Below are 18,220 nucleotides of genomic sequence, written 5' to 3'. Positions count from 1 at the left end.
GCTCCCTGCTGGATGACAATCTGGGGAGTATTCACCTATTTCAAAAGTACTTCCTCCCATACGTTCCCTCCTGGGCCTGCATCCACATGCACTGTCCCCCCCAGTGTCCTAGGTCAGTTCCTTCAATGCCACCTCAGCTCCTTCCCAGACCACGTGCCGTCTCATATACAGAATGAACGACCGAGCCAACTCACCACCTCGGTACTACTGTGTATTAGCTACTAACTGAGACTGAGAGATCCAACCATCTCTCATCCCTCAGGTCATCTCTTTAAGGGCAGAGAAATTCCTTTGTTTCTAACTTCCTGACTCCCCTACTATAAAATTTTGCACCAATGGGTGATCAGTATCTCTCTTGACTCAATAAAGAAATAAAACGAAAAGAAGAAAATCTAACGTTGTGAGTGCCTGCACACACCAGGCCTTGTGTTAAGTACTGCATATCACATTTAATCTTCACAACTCTGTGAAGCTTCTCTTGGGATTCAAGACTTTGTTATAAACCACTCAAGTTTCAGCAGCTTAGTTTAGATATTTCTGTGCCTAACACACCCCTTGCTCCTCTTTAAATCCTTTCTAGTTTAAGTACCACCTCTGCCAGAAATCTAGAAGACCTTATGGTCATATAGACCTGAATGTGAAAACTGGTTCTGCCATTTATTAGCTGTGTGACTTTGAGCAAGCTGTGTGACTTCACTTTCCTACAGTTTACTTTCCCCACTGCAAGACGAGGATAACAGTACTTACTTTATGAGATCGTTTTAAGGATTAAATGACATAATGCATGTCAGGGGCTTAGGATAGCAAATGGCACAAAATACATGTTACAGGGTGGTTACAGTGGTTACTACTGATACCACCAATATTCCTGTTGGCCCAGCCCACCCTTGCCTCCCCTCTGAGATACGACCATAGCACAGAGCCTACACCAAACCATGTGACAAAAAGTCACACAGTGGCTTGCTCTCTTCATGTATTATTTTGACTCTCAATTATATTACAAAACTCTCAAGGGCTTTTCTCTTCTCAATGCCAGATACAAACCACAGATGTTACATGGTCATTCTGTGGAAAAAGGCAGAAACTTCAGCTGAGAAGCATTGCTCTCTTCCCATCTGGCTTAAACCCCAACAAGACCCTTCAGGAGGCTCACCCGGCACTTGACCTCATCCCCGATGTGGTACTTCTTTTCCGGATTCTTCATCAGGATGTCGGCCAGGTGCATGGGTGGTATCAGGCCCCGGATTTGCTCGCCCACCTTCACCAGCATCCCATATGGCTTTATGGTCAGCACTGTGCCCTAGAGAATACAAAGAAAAGACACCATCATACCTCAAGAATGGCTGTTCCCCCTCTACTTCTAACAACAAAGCAGGTCACATCTCTCTTTTGAAACCCAGCTTCCCAGGCTAACTGCCTGTTATTCCAGATGTCACAGGGTAAAGCACACACCCCACACGGACATGAATGCAGTCTGTTTTGTTTACAGGAACCTTCGCATCTTTCTGCAGGAACATGTTCTCTGTCTACCTCATGAGCACATTCTTTGCAGGAGGGGATTCTGTCTCCTAAGGAACAAACTCTACCTATAAAGGAGATCTGCTCAACTAGGGCTAAATGGCTGGACACGAGAGGCAACTGCAAGTGACCTCGTACTAACATCCCAGGAGCTCAACTAGCATAGAACTAACTTTTGCCCAAATCTAATAAATACCATCAAATGCCAGGATTTATGACCTACTGCCTCTGTGTATTTGAGTGATGCTATTAAGACCTTACCTTGAAATTAATTACATGTTACCCAAAGGAAGAAAAAGAATCTCCAGTTAACAGGCAGGGGTAAGGAACATGACTTTAAATGTGTTCATTTGAGAACTAATGAGCGGCCAGTTAACCTGTGAACTAAAGAATGTCTGAAGGTAAACGAGTATCTAACGATATGCTTGAGTCTTACCTCTACCAGTGCCCCAGGTTTGATGTCATGATATCTAAGGTACTGAGCTTCAATAATGGACCTAGAACAAAAAGAAAATACAAAATTAAATAAGCCAGGGCAGAGGCTACCTAAAATTCAAAGCTCCCAAAATCATGCTGGCAAGAAAGAAAATAGTCCACCATGTCAGGCCAGGAGAAACTGTGAGCAAGCAACCCCAGAGAAGCACACTTCTCCAGCCCCACACGTGTCGATGACAGACTTACGTCCTCAGAGAGAGCAAGGCTAGCTCATCCATTTGGCTGTAATCGATGATTCTACACTTGTGAGTGTTCCCTGGCTTAAAGGAGTCAGCACTGAAGACGTTTTTCGAGTCGGAGAGATGGCTGAGCTACAAAGTACCAAGTGATTAAGCACAAGCCAGACACAGTAGATCTGAGGCAATCAGATATAAAAACACACTGACACATTTAGCACCTACTATAAAAACACTGTTGATCGCCTATTAACATAATTCTGGTAACTAAAACACTGCTCTTTACGGTCATAGACTATAAGGTCAGAGAACAGAGAACAGACTATAAGGTCAGAGAACCCTCTAGATCATGGGTCCGAAACCTATAGCTCAAAATAGTGCCTATTTTGCAAATAAAAGTTTTACTGAACACAGCCATGCCCCTTCATTTACGTACTGTCTATGGCTGCTTTCCGGCTACAACAGAGCTGAGTGGTTAGGACAGAGATCGAATGGCCCACAAACCTGAAAAATTTATTACCTGGCCCTTTCAAAACCTTTGCCAAGCTCTGGTGTAGATCTGACTCATTCTTGTACCTACTATCGACCAGGTATCAAAGTCAGTCAAATTAATCCTAAAGAATTCAAAGAACAAACAGATATTGTTCTAATCCCTCTGCAGTCTGCCACACCTGGGGATACTCAAAAATAGTCAACTAATACAAGGGATGTAGAAAACAGAAAAGGACCCACATGACCCCAAAGTCTCTCTAGTGATAAGAGCCCACTGAAACGAAAACGCCTCCTCACCCGGGCATAGGCCAGTGCCCCATCCTTCAGCCTGAAGGTGGCGCCGGCCTTGCTGATAAAGCTCTGGACAGGAACGTCATCCAGCACGGCTCCCAGATGCTGGCAAGAGAGCTGGGTGAGGGAGCGTCCCGGCTGCAGGAAGACAGGACGCAGGCTCAGCCGCACAGCCCTGGTCCGAGGATGGACACAGAGAACACAAGCCCTTACCTAGATAAGAGAAAGAGAATCATGAGCAGGAGGAGGCACACAGAATATCAGGCCCCCAGAGCAGACTTTCGGAGTTCAAGACTCCACATCTGCTGCCCAGATTATGGATGGAAGCGGGAATATCAACTAGGGCAATCCAAACAAAATTGGGCAAAAGTCAAACAAAATGCCCCAGAGAAACTGCGTCTAACTAAATTCATGCTCACTCAAGGCCAGGAAAACATACCAGGGTCCCCTTAACAGCATGAGGCTAGTAACACATATGCGACAGAAGCCATGTCCCAGCATCACTATACCAAAGACCCGCCTAAAACACACCAGGAACAGCCTGCTCTGATCACAAGGTCACAGCATGTAAAACGCCTACATTTTGTACACAAATAGGATTGTAAAGAGAAAAAGTTACTAGAAAAAAGTTCACCAAACAGTTAATATTATCACTAAGTGCTGGGAAAATTTGTTTAGCTAAAAAACATGTCTCTGTAGAATCCGATAGCATATATTACTGTTAAAAGCAAAAAAGAAAAGAAAGAAAATCATTTTAGGATTCTTTTAAAAACTCTGAATAACATATATTGGGACTTTCTTCCCAAATAATCATGATCACTGCAGAAAATTTGGATATTTAGGTAAATGTAGAAAAATCAGCCAGTTAAATCATTATTACCACCACATGGTATAATCTGTCAGTATTTTAACCAGGTGTACCATTAAAAAAATTTTTCAGGGAGACCTTCGTGGCTCACTCAGCTAAGCATCTGCCTTTGGTTCAGGTCATGATCTCAGGGTCCTGGGACTGAGCTCTGCATCAGTCTCTTTGCTCAGCAGGAAGAGTCTGCTTCTCCTTCTCCCTTTACCCCTCCCTGGTTCATGCACACACACATGCACACTCTCTCCCTAATGAATAAAATCCTTAAAAAATTAAAAAAACTTTTTTGAAGTAAAAATAAAAATTTTTTCAGAGCACCTAGGTGGCTCAGTTGGTTAAGTGCCCAACTCTTCATTCAGCTCAGGTCATAATTTCAGGGTCATGAGATTGAGCCCCACCTTGGGTTCCACACTCAGCACAGAGCCTACTTGAGATTCTCTCTCTCCCTCTCGCCCTCCCTCAGCTCACACTCACACATGCACACATTCCCTCTCTCTAAAATACATAAAATCTTTTTAAAAATAAAATTTTTTCAAAGCTGGATCTACTGTATCCATAGCTCTTTTAAATTGCATTTTCTATTTAAATGCATATTTTGTTTTTTACTTTAAATATTCTTAAACACCTTAAATGATAACAGCAAAAGATCCACTACCCACCCCCGCCAAAACCAAACTACATAAAACAATAAGAAATACAAACTACAAGTTGCCTTCTTTTTCACAGATTCCTTCTCTAATCTCAATCCACAGAAATAACCGCCGTGGCTTCCTGTGGTTCTTCCAAAACACATTTCATTTCCCTCACCGCCTCTAATACCTGTACATACACAGCCCTAGGATCTGCTCATAGCTAGCTGCAATACCAGACAGCTGTTTGGGATACAACTGGAATTAAGAAAACATTTCTTACTGCTTGATTTGAGAAATATGTTCCAGCTTTCTTGGGATCCAGGTGCATAAAGTCGACCAGGCCAGTGAAGAATGAAAGAAAGTTTAATGTAAGGCCAACTGGAGTCACCTAGAAATATACGGAACAAAAAGGAACCAAGAATGTGAGACACTGTTCATACAAAACCCTCACTGCCGTGTTTTCCACAACTGCATCTCTTTCCTCCCTCAGCTAACCCTTATCAATTCTTCTTCCTTAAAATTAAGTGGCAGGACAACACCCAGCACTATTTTTTTTTTAAGATTTTATTTATTTATTTGACACACAGAGAGAGAACACAAGCAGGCAGAGTGGCAGGCAGAGGGAGAGAGAGAAGCAGGCTCCCTGACGAGTAAGAAGTCCCATGTGGGGCTCAATCCCAGGATCCTGGGATCATGACCTGAGCCAAAGGCAGGCGCTTAACCAACTGAGCTATCCAGGCATCCCCTAGCTGTTCCTTTGTTCAGTAAGCTTACCTCCCTTCTGGCATGAGAGGCATCAATCCTCCCAACTTGAGATTTCCTGATGGGATGGGGGGTCATTTGCACAAGGATCCTTGGGGAACTGCCAGCCCAATCACCTGGGCAAACTGTTGCTAACTTGATGATCTGCCCAGACCGAGGATGCAAAACCCTAATGCCAGCAAAAGGGAGATACTGCCCATGCTGATTCACCCTAAGGAGCCCCCCAGAAGCTAAGCAATTAGAGGTGACAAGCACCTCAAAAAAGATCAATGAGGCAGAAGACTGAAATCTGGGAAACAAAGTTAAACCCCCAGGTCCTCTCCTCAAACTACAGGGTCTATGCCTCTCCTGCTTCACAGAAAATGAGTTATTCTCTAGGAAACATGTACAGAGACTCAAAAGACAGGGACAGTGCAAACCCTGAAAATGTAGATTAAGAAAAACTCTGAGTATTATATACCACCTAGCTCCCAGGCCAGGATTATATCCTCCTGAAGAGAAATTAACAGATTAACAGATCCTTTCTAGAGAAATCTAACATACTAAAGAAGACTTAACACCAATGACATTGGGAGCTGCTCAAAGTCTGCTAGCTCCAGATTCTGAGCGTGAGGTCATCAACACATCCCACTCAACCAGGTATACAAAGTGTTCCAGCACCTCACTCATACAATGACAATCAAAACAAACATTTAAGAGAGAGTACAAAGTTAAAACTGAAGAGAGTCTCCCAGAAGGCACAATACAGAAAAATACATGCACATACCAAAACAAAGGTGAGATGAAAAAATAAGAAAAATTAAAGAACTGAAACATTAAGCCTAACATAATCCAGAGTTTGAGAGAAAAAAGAAACTCTATTTAAAAAAAAAAAGTCTGATAAGAAGCTAGTATCCAGACTATATAAAGAACTCTTATAACTTAATAATAAAAAGATAACCTAACTTTAAGATGGACAAAGAACTTTTGAATAGGTATTTCTCCAAAGAAGATACACGAGTGGTTGTAACACAACCAGCCCATGAAAAGATGCTTAACATTGGTAATCATCAGAAAAATGCAAATCAAAATCACAAGGAGATACCACTTCATACTCACTAGGATGGCTATAATAAAAAGCATAATAACTATTTGTGGGGCGCCTGGGTGGCTCAGTGGGTTAAGCCGCTGCCTTCGGCTCAGGTCATGATCTCAGGGTCCTGGGATCGAGTCCCACATCGGGCTCTCTGCTCAGCAGGGGGCCTGCTTCCTTCTCTCACTCTCTATCTGCCTGCCTCTCTGCCTGCTTGTGATCTCTCTCTGTCAAATAAATAAATAAAATCTTAAAAAAAAAAATAACAACTATTTGTGAAAATGGGAAGAAACTGGAACCCTTAACTGCTGATGGGAATGTAAACTGGTGCCACCATTTTGGCTCTTCCTCTAAAAGGTCAGTTACCGACCAGCAGTTCTGTTCCTAAGTATATGCCTAAGAGAAATGAAAACTTACATTCACACAGAAACTTACACAGCAATCTTACAGCAGCTTTACTCATAAGAGCCCAGAGCAGAAACAACCCAAATGTCCACTAACTGATGAATGCGGAAACAAAATGTGCCATCTCCACACTGTGGAATAGTATTTAGCCATAAAAAGAAATGATTCACATGCTACAGCATGCTACAACATGGATGAGCCTTGAAAACATGCTAAGTGACAGAACCCGATACAAAAGGCCACATATTGTATGATACCTTTTATATGAAATATCCAGAATAGATAAATCTAGAGACAAAAAGTAGAGCCAGGGGCTTAAGAGAGGGAGAGATGGAGAGTAACCATCCATGTGTACAGGATCTCTTACTGGGGTAATGAAATGTTCTGGAATCAAATAGTGGTGATGTCTGCACACCTTTATGAATACACTAAAAAATTACTGAGTTATACATTAAAAGGGGTGTATCCTCCCATATGTGAATTATATGTCAATTTGAAAATAGAAAAAGAAAAAAGAAAAAAAAACCCAGTAATACAAGAAATTTTCTCAGAATTGAAAGATCTGCATTTCTGGATTGTAAAACAAATAAATGGAGAGAGATCACACCAAAACACATCATCATGAAATCTTTATTTTTTTCTTTTTAAGATTTTATTTATTTGACAGAGAGATAGCACAAGTAGACAGAGTAGCAAGCAGAGGGAAAGGGAGAAGCAAGCTCTCCTCGGAGCAGGGATCCAGATGTGGGACTAGATCCCAGGACCCTGGGATCATGACCTGAGCTGAAGGCAGCCACTTAACTGACTGAGCCACCCAGGTGCCCCATCATGAAAGCTTAAAACGGATAACAATAAAATTCTTAAACTCTTCCAAGGGGCGCCTGGATGGCTCAGTTGGTTGCGCATCTGACTCTTGCTTTCAGCTCAGGTCATGATCTTGGGGTCATAGGACTGAGCCCCAAATTGGGCTCTGCACTCATTGGGGAGTCTGCTAGAGATTCTTTCTTTCTCTTTCTCCCTCTGCAACTCCCCCACCTCTCATTCTCCCTCTTTAAAGTAAATAAGTAAATCTTAAAAAAAATTCCTGAACTCTGCCAAAAAGAAGAAACATATACGAGAAAGAGAAATCAAAGTAGCACTAGACTTTTTAAGAGCACCAGAGGCTAGATAACAATGGCAACAGGTCTTCAAAATTCTGTTATTTTTGACAAAGAATTCTATTCCTAGCTTTACTACCAATCACATATGAGTCAAGATATTTTCAGACATACTAGGTGTGCAGCAAAGAGTAACACAGAAAGACCCAGAATGTGATCCTCAGAAAAGCCTGCTGGCAAGGTTGGCCATTGGCTGCTGTCTGAAAATTTAGATTTTACAACTCCCAGAACCAAGGGGGTCTCAGCAACCTGAACTGTTTGTGTCAACAGCATGGTATCTAGAATTTTGGTACATGTCAGGAAGAGGGTACCTACATGAGCAGCCCCAGTGAAAACTCTTGGGCACTGACTCTCTCATGAGCTTCCCAAAGAGACAGTTACACCCTTTGTGACTCCACTGGGAAAGGACTCTTGGAAGCTTGTGCTCCTAGTGCCTTTTCCCTTTCTGATTTTGCTTGGCTTCCTTCCACTGTAATAAACCACAGTCACAAGTGTCACTATATGGAGTCCTCTGAGAGCTTCTAGAGCATCAGCAAGCCTGGGAGTGGTCTGGGGGATCTCCTGCACCCTAGGTCAGGAAATTAACCTCCCGTGTATCTTACCAAGGATGCTTCTGGAGAATGCACCAGACAAAAATGAGCAAGTAAACAAAAAAAAAGGAATATGTGGAACCAAAGAAGACTCCAATATAGAGAAAGAGGGGAAGGATCCCAGATGACCAAGAAAGGAAATCCTAGGATATCAGCTCTGCAGGAGTCCTACCAGAGCAACTGGTCTAGACAGGAGGAGGATAACAGTAAAAAGAGCTCTAGGTAGGTTAAAAAAAAAAAGGAACTAAGGTTTAAACACCTTTATGGAAAAATGCAGTATGAGGAAAATAACTACAAGATGTATTATCCCCACTCGTGCTCTCTCTCACTCTTTTTCAAATAAATAAAATCTTAAAAAAAAAAAAAAAAAAAAAAAAAAGCTGGGCGCCTGGGTGGCTCAGTGGGTTAAGCCTCTGCCTTCAGCTCAGGTCATGATCTCAGGGTCCTGGGATCGAGGCCCGCATCGGGCTCTCTGCTCAGCAAGGAGCCTGCTTCCCCCCCTCTCTCTGCTTACCTCTCTGCCAACTTGTGAGCTCTCTCTGTCAAATAAATAAACAAAATATTTTTTTTAAAAAAAGCTGATTATCAGCTCCGGGGGAAAAGCTATTTGAGAAACAATCATGGTACGTTATCTAGCTCAGCAGTAAATAATATTTATATAACCACAGTAATTTAAGCTCTGAATAACGATTTAACCAAAAATTTATTATATCTCAGGAGGGTGAAGGAAGGAAAGGGAAAATTAAGAGAGCCAAATTGTCTTATTATCACCTTACCATGGTAAGAAGTTAAAACTCAATGCCTAAAATTGATAAACCAAGAGATACCAGCAGAAGCTTATTACTTGACAAATACAGAGGTAAATTTCCAAAAATAAAAAAGTGAAAGATGGAGTTCGAAGAGATGAGATAGTTCTTTGTTATAAAAGCCTTTTAGGGCGCCTGGGTGGCTCAGTGGGTTAAAGCCTCTGCCTTCAGCTCAGGTCATGATCCCAGGGTCCTGGGATCGAGCCCTGTTATCAGGCTCTCTGCTCAGCAGGGAGCCTGCTTCCTCCTCTCTCTCTGCCTGCCTTTCTTCCTACTTGTGATCTCTGTCTGTAAAATAAATAAATAAAATCTTTAAAAAAACAAAAAGCCTTTTAATAAAAGCTTTTATAAAAATAAAACAAAATTTTTTAAAATGTCTGACTTTTTCGGGGTGCCTGGCTGGCACCGTCGGTTAAACATCCATCTCTTGATTTCAGCTCAGGTTATGGTTTCAGGGCCCTAGGATTGAGCCCTGTGTTGGGCTCTGTGTTCAACATGGAGTCTGCCTGAGATTCTCTTCTCCCTCTGTCTCTCCCCTTCCCCCAAAATAAATAAAATCTTTAAAAACAAAAAACTATTTGACTTTTTTAGTCAGCACTGTCCAAAAGAAACATAATCCATGTATAACTGTAATTAACTTCACCAGCAGTCACATTTAAAAACTACAAAGAAACAGATGAAATTTATTTTAATAACTGGTTAACCCCATACGTCCAAAATATTATCATTTCAACATATGGCACTTGCTACATTTTCAGTGTGTAACAAGCCCCAAGCGACCAATGTCTACCCTATTGGGTAGCACAGTTTCAGACTGTGCACACGCACTACAACACAAATTATCTCTATTTTACAAAACAGTACTGATAATGAATGGCTTACCTTCTGTACCTGGGCTTTGACCACCAGTCCTGGTAGCAAGTTATTAAGGGTCCAGTTTTGCTCCTCAGTAGCAATGGCAGCAGAAACTTCAGAATGACCAATAGACAGACCAACCACTCCTCCGTTGCCTTTGACCTCCTCAATGATGCAGTGCAGGTACTGCCCCACCTTCAGTTTAGCACCTGCAAGCCCCGGCCCCAGCCCCAGCCCCCAAAAGGGAAAATACCTTCATGAGAATGGCTCTTAATTTGGACTCAAGCATTATCTGTAAAGATCTATGGTCTACCTGCCCAGTTACCATGTAATATTCATGTTCCCAATCTCTCAGTGACCAATTAAAAGAGGGGAATAAAGTGACCCTGACTCATTTGGTATCAACACTGCTTAAAAATATGAAACTCTCAATAAGGTAGGAAGAGTGCTGGTTCAGAGGCCCAGGAGGCCCAAATTTCAGTGGAATCTTCTAGGTGAGAAAAGTGAAACGGGTCCATTGGATCTCAGACCCTGTCACTCACTGGTCCTTTGCACACATTCCCTTTCCTATCAGCTAGGATTAACAGTGATTTTAGAAAAGTCAACAGCCTCTGGAGTCACCATTCTGTCATTTTATTCACCAAATGGTATTTACACACCATCCCCACATGCACCGCCTTCCCACCATGCAGAGGGCCCTCTTCCTCCCCTCACCTTTGTTCTTCTGTCGGATATACTCCTGGGCTTTCTGTAGTGGCAGAAAGGCTCTGGCCCCACTAACACCAATGTCCACAACGTAGCCATGGTCTTCCAGGCTGGACACAGTGCCTGTGAGCAGCTGGAGAAAGAGAAAGCATTCCCCAGAGTTCAAAAAGTCAAAGGTAATGGGACACACAACAGAAATCCACTACCAGACACAAATGTTCCCACCATCAATCTTGACACATCATCCCACAATCTTCCCTCAAAGCCTCCCCCAACAACTTCGGTCCCACTTGAGGATAGAAAAGCGAAAGACATCAGCTTTCATTCTCCCAGGGCTTGAGGAATGTTATGGTTTCCAGACAGCAAGAAGTGTTATACACAGCTGAAGGGAATGAAAAAGAGGGGCTTCTACCCTAGAGAATTTTCAAAAGACAGGAAAGACTATTGTTACACAAAGAGGAGTAAACCAGATTGCCCTGCAAGGTCACTCCCAGAGCCATGACTAATCCAGAACTACTCTTCTAGCTGTCACTATGTCTTTTCTAAGTGTCTCCAAGACTTAAAAAAAAAAAAAAAAAAAAAAAATCTTGCCAGCCTCCTTTACATTTCATGGGAAGCAGTGTGAAATTCAAATCTGGCTCTTACCATTTGGTCTTTGGCAAGTCATAAACCTGAGTCCATTTTCTCAAATACATAAGAGGAATATCTACCTTCTGCCTCACAGGATTGCCGTGAGAATTTCTTCAGATGAAATGTCTAAAACAGCCCCTGCCAAACAGCAGGCTTTTGACATTTGTCAATTTCCTGCACCTTGGCTTACTTTTAGTCCCCTTTCTGGCCAGCTTTCAGGGCCTGTCCCAAACTGGCTGCTTCTAACTAAAAGTTAAAAAATCATATTGATCTCCTTTCTCTTAATTACAAGAGCACCGAGATGAGTGTAGTTTATGAGTGTGTTTTATACCTAGCAGACGTTGGGACTCAGAGAATAGGACTAACTTCTCCTAACTCTCCACAGGACTGGGAGACTCAACAGTGAGGCTATCCATCAGTACAGCTGACAGACTCATTGCCCTATCCACCTTGTCTCTTGCTCTCAGAGACCAGCCCTCAAGCATTCCCCCAGAGATGCCAGAAAGCCTCTGAAAATGACTTTATCTGTAAAGAACAAGTCTTGGTATGTAAAGCACTTTGAGGAACTCCTCACCCTGCTAAACCTCCTTGGAGGTATTTTTTTTTAATTGGCCACCAGTGAATTTTACCTTTACCCCCTCCAAGGTATTGTGATTAGGCTCAAGCCTTCGATTTCCATTAAGTACCTAAGCACCCTAGAGACCTTCTCCCCAGGAAAAAACCCACCCCTGTGTATAATAGTTAAGCTGAAAGTAAAAGGTGGTCTAGATACTTCCTAGGAGACAAGGCAGGAAAAAGGCACACTGTCTGCTTCTCTTCCTTGACCCCATACGTACCATGCCAGGCTTCAGGGCCTCAGCACTTAGCACTTCGTTGACGTTTCTGGGGTTCAGAGATAATTTGACACTCTTTTTGCCCCTCTCTGTAATGCCCACACTGCTCACCACACACCTCACCAGCATGCCAGGTGAGAAGAGTTCAGGCAAGCCGACCAGGTCCTGCATAATATAAATGAGAACAATCTGATACCCACTCCTCCCATGAATCAACATACCACTGCCCAACCCTCCCTCTATGGTTTCTCATCCTCGGACCCCAAAGAGCCCAAAGAGTGCATGAAGAAAGTAACCACTTGCCAAAGGAAGAGGGATCTGTGGCCAAGTCACAGTCTTCAATTTCAGCATAAGACCTCCAAATATCTCCACCAGAACAGGCAAATGTAGATGACTTGTCAAGAGTCGTCTGTATTCACGTTCTCCACTCTTCATCTACTCGCCCTTCAGCTCACTGGAACTGTGTTCCACCCCTCACCTATCACTTTAACTCCCAATAAAATTGCCAGTGATCTTCATGTTGCTAAATCCAGTAATTTGTTTCGCAGTCCTTCTTATATGTGACCTTTAGAGAGCATTTAACACTGGCTGGGGCACCTGGGTGCTTTAGGCCAATTGAGCATCTGACTCTTGGTCAGCTCTGGTCGTGATCTCAGGGTTGTGGGATGGAGCCCTGCATGGGGTCTCTGCTCAGTGAGGAGTCTGCTTGAGATTCCCTCCCTCTCCTTCTGCCTTTCCCCGCTGTGCACAGATGTGTGCATGTGCACTCTCTCTCTCAAATAAACAAATAAATAAAATCTAAAAAAAAAAAAAAAAGTACTCAAGATTCAAGTCTTTCTCCAGGGTCAGTATTCACTTGAGGGTCCATCTTTCAGTCTCTTCTCACTTTTTCCGCTCCTTCTAGGCCCTTCTTCCCTCTTCTAGCTTCAGTTACCACCTACACAGAGTAGTCTCACACATGTATGTGTCTAGCCCAGACTACTCTGAGCTCTGAAATCACTGGATGTCTGTCTACTGGATGTCTCAACTGTTCCTCAAATTCAACACAGCAAAAAATAAAATCGTGGTCATCTCTCCCAACCCAGGTCCTCTCTCAGGGTTTCATTCTCAGAATGGCAAGGCTGACCATCAACTCACACACAACAGATTAGGATTTATCCCCTGTATCAAATCCATCTGTGGGCACTGACTTGACCTCCTCAGTAGGTAAACCCTAAACACAGCCTGCTGTCAATCTCAGAGCTGGGCTACTACGGTAACCCCTTAACTGGTCCCTAGGCAACTACATGCCTCTTCCTTCTCTTCTCTATGCTGTCTACATATCACCTGCCCCAGTGAGAACACTTCAAGGGCTTCCCATTGGTTCTGGAATTAAAAACCAATCTTTAGCATGGTCTAGCCTCCACCCAGCTCTCCTGCCCCAACCCATACCACTCTCTCCCTTGCTCTCTCTGCTCTAGCCACACTAGCCTTCTCTCTGTTCCACATTGTGCTCCTTCTGCTTGAACTCCCTTCCTTCTTTACCCAGTACACACTTGTCCTTCAGATCTCAGTTCAAGCATCCCTTCCTCAGGAAGTCCTCCAGGCTCTCTGGGCTAAGTCAAAATCCTCTTATTTGAGAAAGAAAAAAAAAAATCCCATTATAAACTCTCATGCTCCCTTGTGCCTTGACTTCTTAGCACTTAGCAAAGTTTAATTTTACATCTGCTTGTACACCACTTAGTTCCCATCAGAGTACATCCAGGCTCCCCTTACCTTCACAGGTTCTTCTTGAGCCACCTGCTCATTCAGCTTTTTGGTGTAGGCATCACAGATTTCAGTCACTTGCACAAAGCCCCGGAGTCCATTGGGGAGACTAATCACCAGTTCCAGTTCATTTACTTCCTTCACGCAACCCAAAATCCGCATCCCCTCACACAGGGACTAGAAGAGGAAAAGTGAAATGTGCACAAGAGGGAAAAGAACAATGACTGAGGATGTTAGGGGGGCCTGGCTTCTAGTCCCAACAAACAAAACACTTCTACAGGCTGAATTTGAATCTTTTCCTTAGGAACCATTTAGCTTTTCTTTTTCTTTTTTACAACACATACCCAAGTTATAATCTAAAAACATGAAGAACATTAAAAGACGACTTCAGTTCTCCAAAGAAATTCCCATAGCTATGAAATGAAAGAGTAGAAGTAGAAAGGTTTAAAAGTTATCGCCAGTTCTAATCTATGAATCTACCGAAACACATTTCATGAAGACACAAGCACAAGGAGGGACTCAACAGCTAAAAAGAAAAATGACACATGACCCCAGGCATTGATTAATACTCGAAGGTGATAATGTTCAATTCTGAGCATGAACTGCAATAATCTTCACGCATGCGTGCACACGCGCATACACACGTGTGTATGTATACAAAAGGAATGGAGAAAACGAGAAAGGGAAGAGCATATAAAATATAAGCAACCCAGGTAGTTCGTTTAGAACAAAACCAAACTGTAACAAACCTCAATATTAAGTATTTCAAACTTCTCTCTTATAGACTTGCTGCTTTCTCTCTTTTCGGTTTTCAACTTTTTTGTTTTCGCTGGCCCTTTCTGGCTCTTTTTCCTTTTGGTGGATTCCTCTTCAGTAGAAAGCTACAGAGGGGGAACAAAAGATCCAAAAGAATGAAGAGAAACAATCCTGGGCTTTCCCTTCAACTTCAGGTCACCTGTCACCTTGCTGTTATTCCTCCACTGCACCACACCCCCAGTGTTCCTGTAATTCCTGCTCCAATCCCATCTCTCCCATTCTGTCACCAATGCTCCCTTTGCCCAAGGTGGGTGCCATCTTCATATTCTCAAAAGCCCCTTTGCTCCCATGTTCTTCCTCCCTTGAGTGGGATGGACACTGGGGTCCCCATTATGAGAAACAATTAGGAACAGTGTGTAAAAATGCAAGGTAGAGATATCGAGACCCGAGTTAAACTCCTAACTCCACCATAACAAGCTGTGTGGTTTCAGTTAAAGTATGTAACCTCTCTCAGCCTGTTCTTCAACATGGAATGACGTTCTCTACTCCAGTACAGTTGGGAAGATTACATAAAATACAATCAAATGTTAGTTCCCTTCCCTCTAGCATTTGGAGCCTACTCTAGGTGAAGATGAATTTCAATGCAAATTCTGACCATTATATGTGGCAAGGATCCCATTTAAAAATCAATCACCGGGGCGCCTGGGTGGCTCAGTGGGTTAAGCCACTGCCTTCGGCTCAGGTCATGATCTCGGGGTCCTGGGATCAAGTCCCGCATGGGGCTCTCTGCTCAGCAGGGGGCCTGCTTCCCTTCCTCTCTCTCTGCCTGCCTCTCTGCCTGCTTGTGATCTCTCTCTGTCAAATAAATAAATAAAATCTTTAAAAAAATAAAAATAAAAATAAAAATAAATCACCAACTGCTTTCTCCCCATCCTTTATTTTTAATTAACTGAAGTACAGTTAACACACGATGTTACATTAGTTTCAGGCGTACAGCATAGTGATTTGACAACTCCACACATTATACTATGCTCACCACGAGTAGCTACCACCTGTCACCGTATGATACCATTACAACACCACTGACTATAATCCCCATGTTGTACCTTTCATGACTTATTCCACAACTTTTCTCTCCAACCTTAAATGACATGGCACAAATTTCCTAAGAACAAGGAACAACAGCACTATAAACCCAAGTACTAAATGCCATGCTAGAAAAAACAGCCTCATGGTGGTATGGACTCTCTTACAAGTTCAACTTCCAAAAGTAGACTTCAAAAGAAACAAATATGGAAAATACCACATTCTCAAACAAGGTTCATTCTTCACAAGAATAAATGCTCTGTGAGTCTTATCAAACAAGCATACCACTTACATCAAATAAGTTGTCTTGTTCAACGGACTTCTGCAAAGCTTTCTCTGATTTGTGAGTCTTTCTTGTACCCCCTCGGGGGAAGCTTTCTTCCATGGTTGCTGTGTTTCAGTCTCCTAAAAACAATGCGAAGAGTATCAGTGTGCTGTAACCTTGGTGCCATTTCCTAAAGGTTGTGATCGGTGAGCAAAAAGAGATAGAGCCTTCTAGCACCAATGCACTAGACAACATTAAGGACTAAGAAATAGACATTTTGATGCTAGGCCCCAGATAACTCATATTTCTTCTTTCAAAGATCTCTGCTTCAAAACCACAAGTCCATACATTTTCTTCCATGAAAAGAAGTTATAGATCCAATTTAGTAAATATGAGTAACTAAAGTTAAGTCAGAGATACACAAATGATCATATAAGTCCCTATCTTCAAAGAACATGCATGATTTTGGACTACCCGGGTAGATCAGTCGGTTAAGCATTTGATTCTTGCTCCTGGCTTAGGTCTTGACCTCAGGGTCATTAGTTCAAGCCCCATGCTGGGTTCCACACTGGGCGAGTAGCCTACTTAAAAAAATTTTTAAAAAAAAAAAAAAAAAAAAAAAGGAACATGCAAAATGTAAGAAAAATGAAACAATATGCAAATAAAACACAAATTGGGGGCCCTTCCTGGCTAAGTCAGAAAAGCATGCAGCTCTTGATCTCAGGGTTATTAAGTTCAAGCCCTATGTACAGTGTAGACATTACTAAAATAATAATAAACGTTTAAAAAGTAAATAAAATAGAAATGAAACTATAAACAAAGAAAGAGGAAGTGCTGAGGCTTCAGTAAAGAGAGGAAGCTTCCTAAAGATGTGTTTGAGCTGTTAAAAGATGAAAGAGATTTTGACAGGTGGAAAAGGAAAAGCAGAAGGAATGTGAGGAAAAGCACAGAAACAAAGCAAAATACTTCAGTAATCACCAGCAATTTCTCAAAAGATTGTTCAAGAAGTTGCTGTTTTCTTCTTTGAAGAACTGTTTAACTAGGCCACAGGGAGAACAAAGCATAATAATCAGAGTTCAATTGTAGAATACAAGGCAGCTGTTTTGTGAAAGATACTGAACGAGATATGAATAGTTTAATGTTCACTTTGAAAAATCAGAGCCTTAAGTCATGGAAGAAGGAGAATAACAATCAAGAAAATATACTGCAGGCTATATATTGGACAGGTAGGGAAAACTAAAGGTAAGTTAAATAGAGTATAAGTCAATTGCGCTACAGCAGAGAAACCATGCCAGTGAGAACTAGGTCTAAGAATGGAAGAGAGCAGAGATTGGTTCTGAGAGACCCTGGGAATAAGGATCTAGAAAGCGCTGAGACTGTATTAGAAGTGAAGACCGGGGTGCCTGGGTGGCTCAGTGGGTTGAGGCCTCTACCTTCCGCTGGGATCAAGCCCCGAATCGGGCTCTCTGCTCAGCAGGGAGCCCTGCTTCCTCATCTCTCTCTGCCTGCCTCTCTGCCTACTTGTGATCTCTGTCAAATAAATAAAATCTTAAAAAAAAAAAAGTGAAGACCAGTGGAAGCCGTGGATTTGGAATTAGGAACAGGTGGGTGCATGCTTCATAGAAATAGGAAAGAGTCCAGAAGTCTAGTGAGCGGGGAATGTAACCCTTGTTATTTCAGACAAGGGGAAACTGAAGCTTCAAAGAGACATCCAGAGGCAAAGAAGGGAGATAAGCAACTTCTCAGGGACAGAGTCTGATGTTACAGGGGCCAGCTTCTGAGCTGCTCTGGGATGGCTGAACCACTCACCACCCAGCACTGTTACCTGAACGGCAAGGACCCAGAGGACCTAGCCCTGGGACAGACCTGGAAGCCACAAGGTTTCCTCCCTTTTCGCCTTTGTCCTCACTCACCAGTCCCGCGACGCCAGCACCTCTCTACTTCAGAACCCGTACGGCTGGAAGTCACACACGCGGAGACCGGTATACCAGGAGACCAACAACGCTATACCGGAAGCGTGGGCGGGCCCAACACCCTATTTCCGTTACCAAGAAGAGTCCTACTGGCCGGGCGGAGGAGAGTTAGA

At 42.8% G+C, this 18,220-nt stretch overlaps 1 protein-coding gene across 2 annotated transcripts in view; it reads right to left on the bottom strand.

Annotated features, from left to right (window-relative positions):
- PDCD11 (programmed cell death 11) overlaps positions 1 to 18,137 on the bottom strand; it is a 42,091-nt gene extending 23,954 nt beyond the window's left edge. For both annotated transcript variants that reach the window (XM_059398481.1, XM_059398483.1), the window contains exons 1-12: positions 18,048 to 18,137; positions 16,162 to 16,274; positions 14,777 to 14,908; positions 14,037 to 14,204; positions 12,285 to 12,446; positions 10,828 to 10,951; positions 10,141 to 10,322; positions 4,747 to 4,854; positions 2,979 to 3,185; positions 2,200 to 2,324; positions 1,955 to 2,015; positions 1,154 to 1,300 (exon numbers count right to left, since the gene is read on the bottom strand). In XM_059398481.1, coding sequence (XP_059254464.1) covers positions 1,154 to 1,300; positions 1,955 to 2,015; positions 2,200 to 2,324; positions 2,979 to 3,185; positions 4,747 to 4,854; positions 10,141 to 10,322; positions 10,828 to 10,951; positions 12,285 to 12,446; positions 14,037 to 14,204; positions 14,777 to 14,908; positions 16,162 to 16,254 — 1,509 coding nt within the window. In that variant the 5' untranslated portion in view covers positions 16,255 to 16,274; positions 18,048 to 18,137. The remainder of the gene's footprint in view (positions 1 to 1,153; positions 1,301 to 1,954; positions 2,016 to 2,199; positions 2,325 to 2,978; positions 3,186 to 4,746; positions 4,855 to 10,140; positions 10,323 to 10,827; positions 10,952 to 12,284; positions 12,447 to 14,036; positions 14,205 to 14,776; positions 14,909 to 16,161; positions 16,275 to 18,047) is intronic.
- Positions 18,138 to 18,220: the final 83 nt, after the last annotated feature.

Source organism: Mustela nigripes, chromosome 4, assembly GCF_022355385.1.
Source record: "Mustela nigripes isolate SB6536 chromosome 4, MUSNIG.SB6536, whole genome shotgun sequence".
NCBI classification, from domain to species: domain Eukaryota; kingdom Metazoa; phylum Chordata; class Mammalia; order Carnivora; family Mustelidae; genus Mustela; species Mustela nigripes.
The sequence above is the reverse complement of the archived record's forward strand: the minus strand, read 5'-3'. Positions and strand labels throughout refer to the sequence as shown.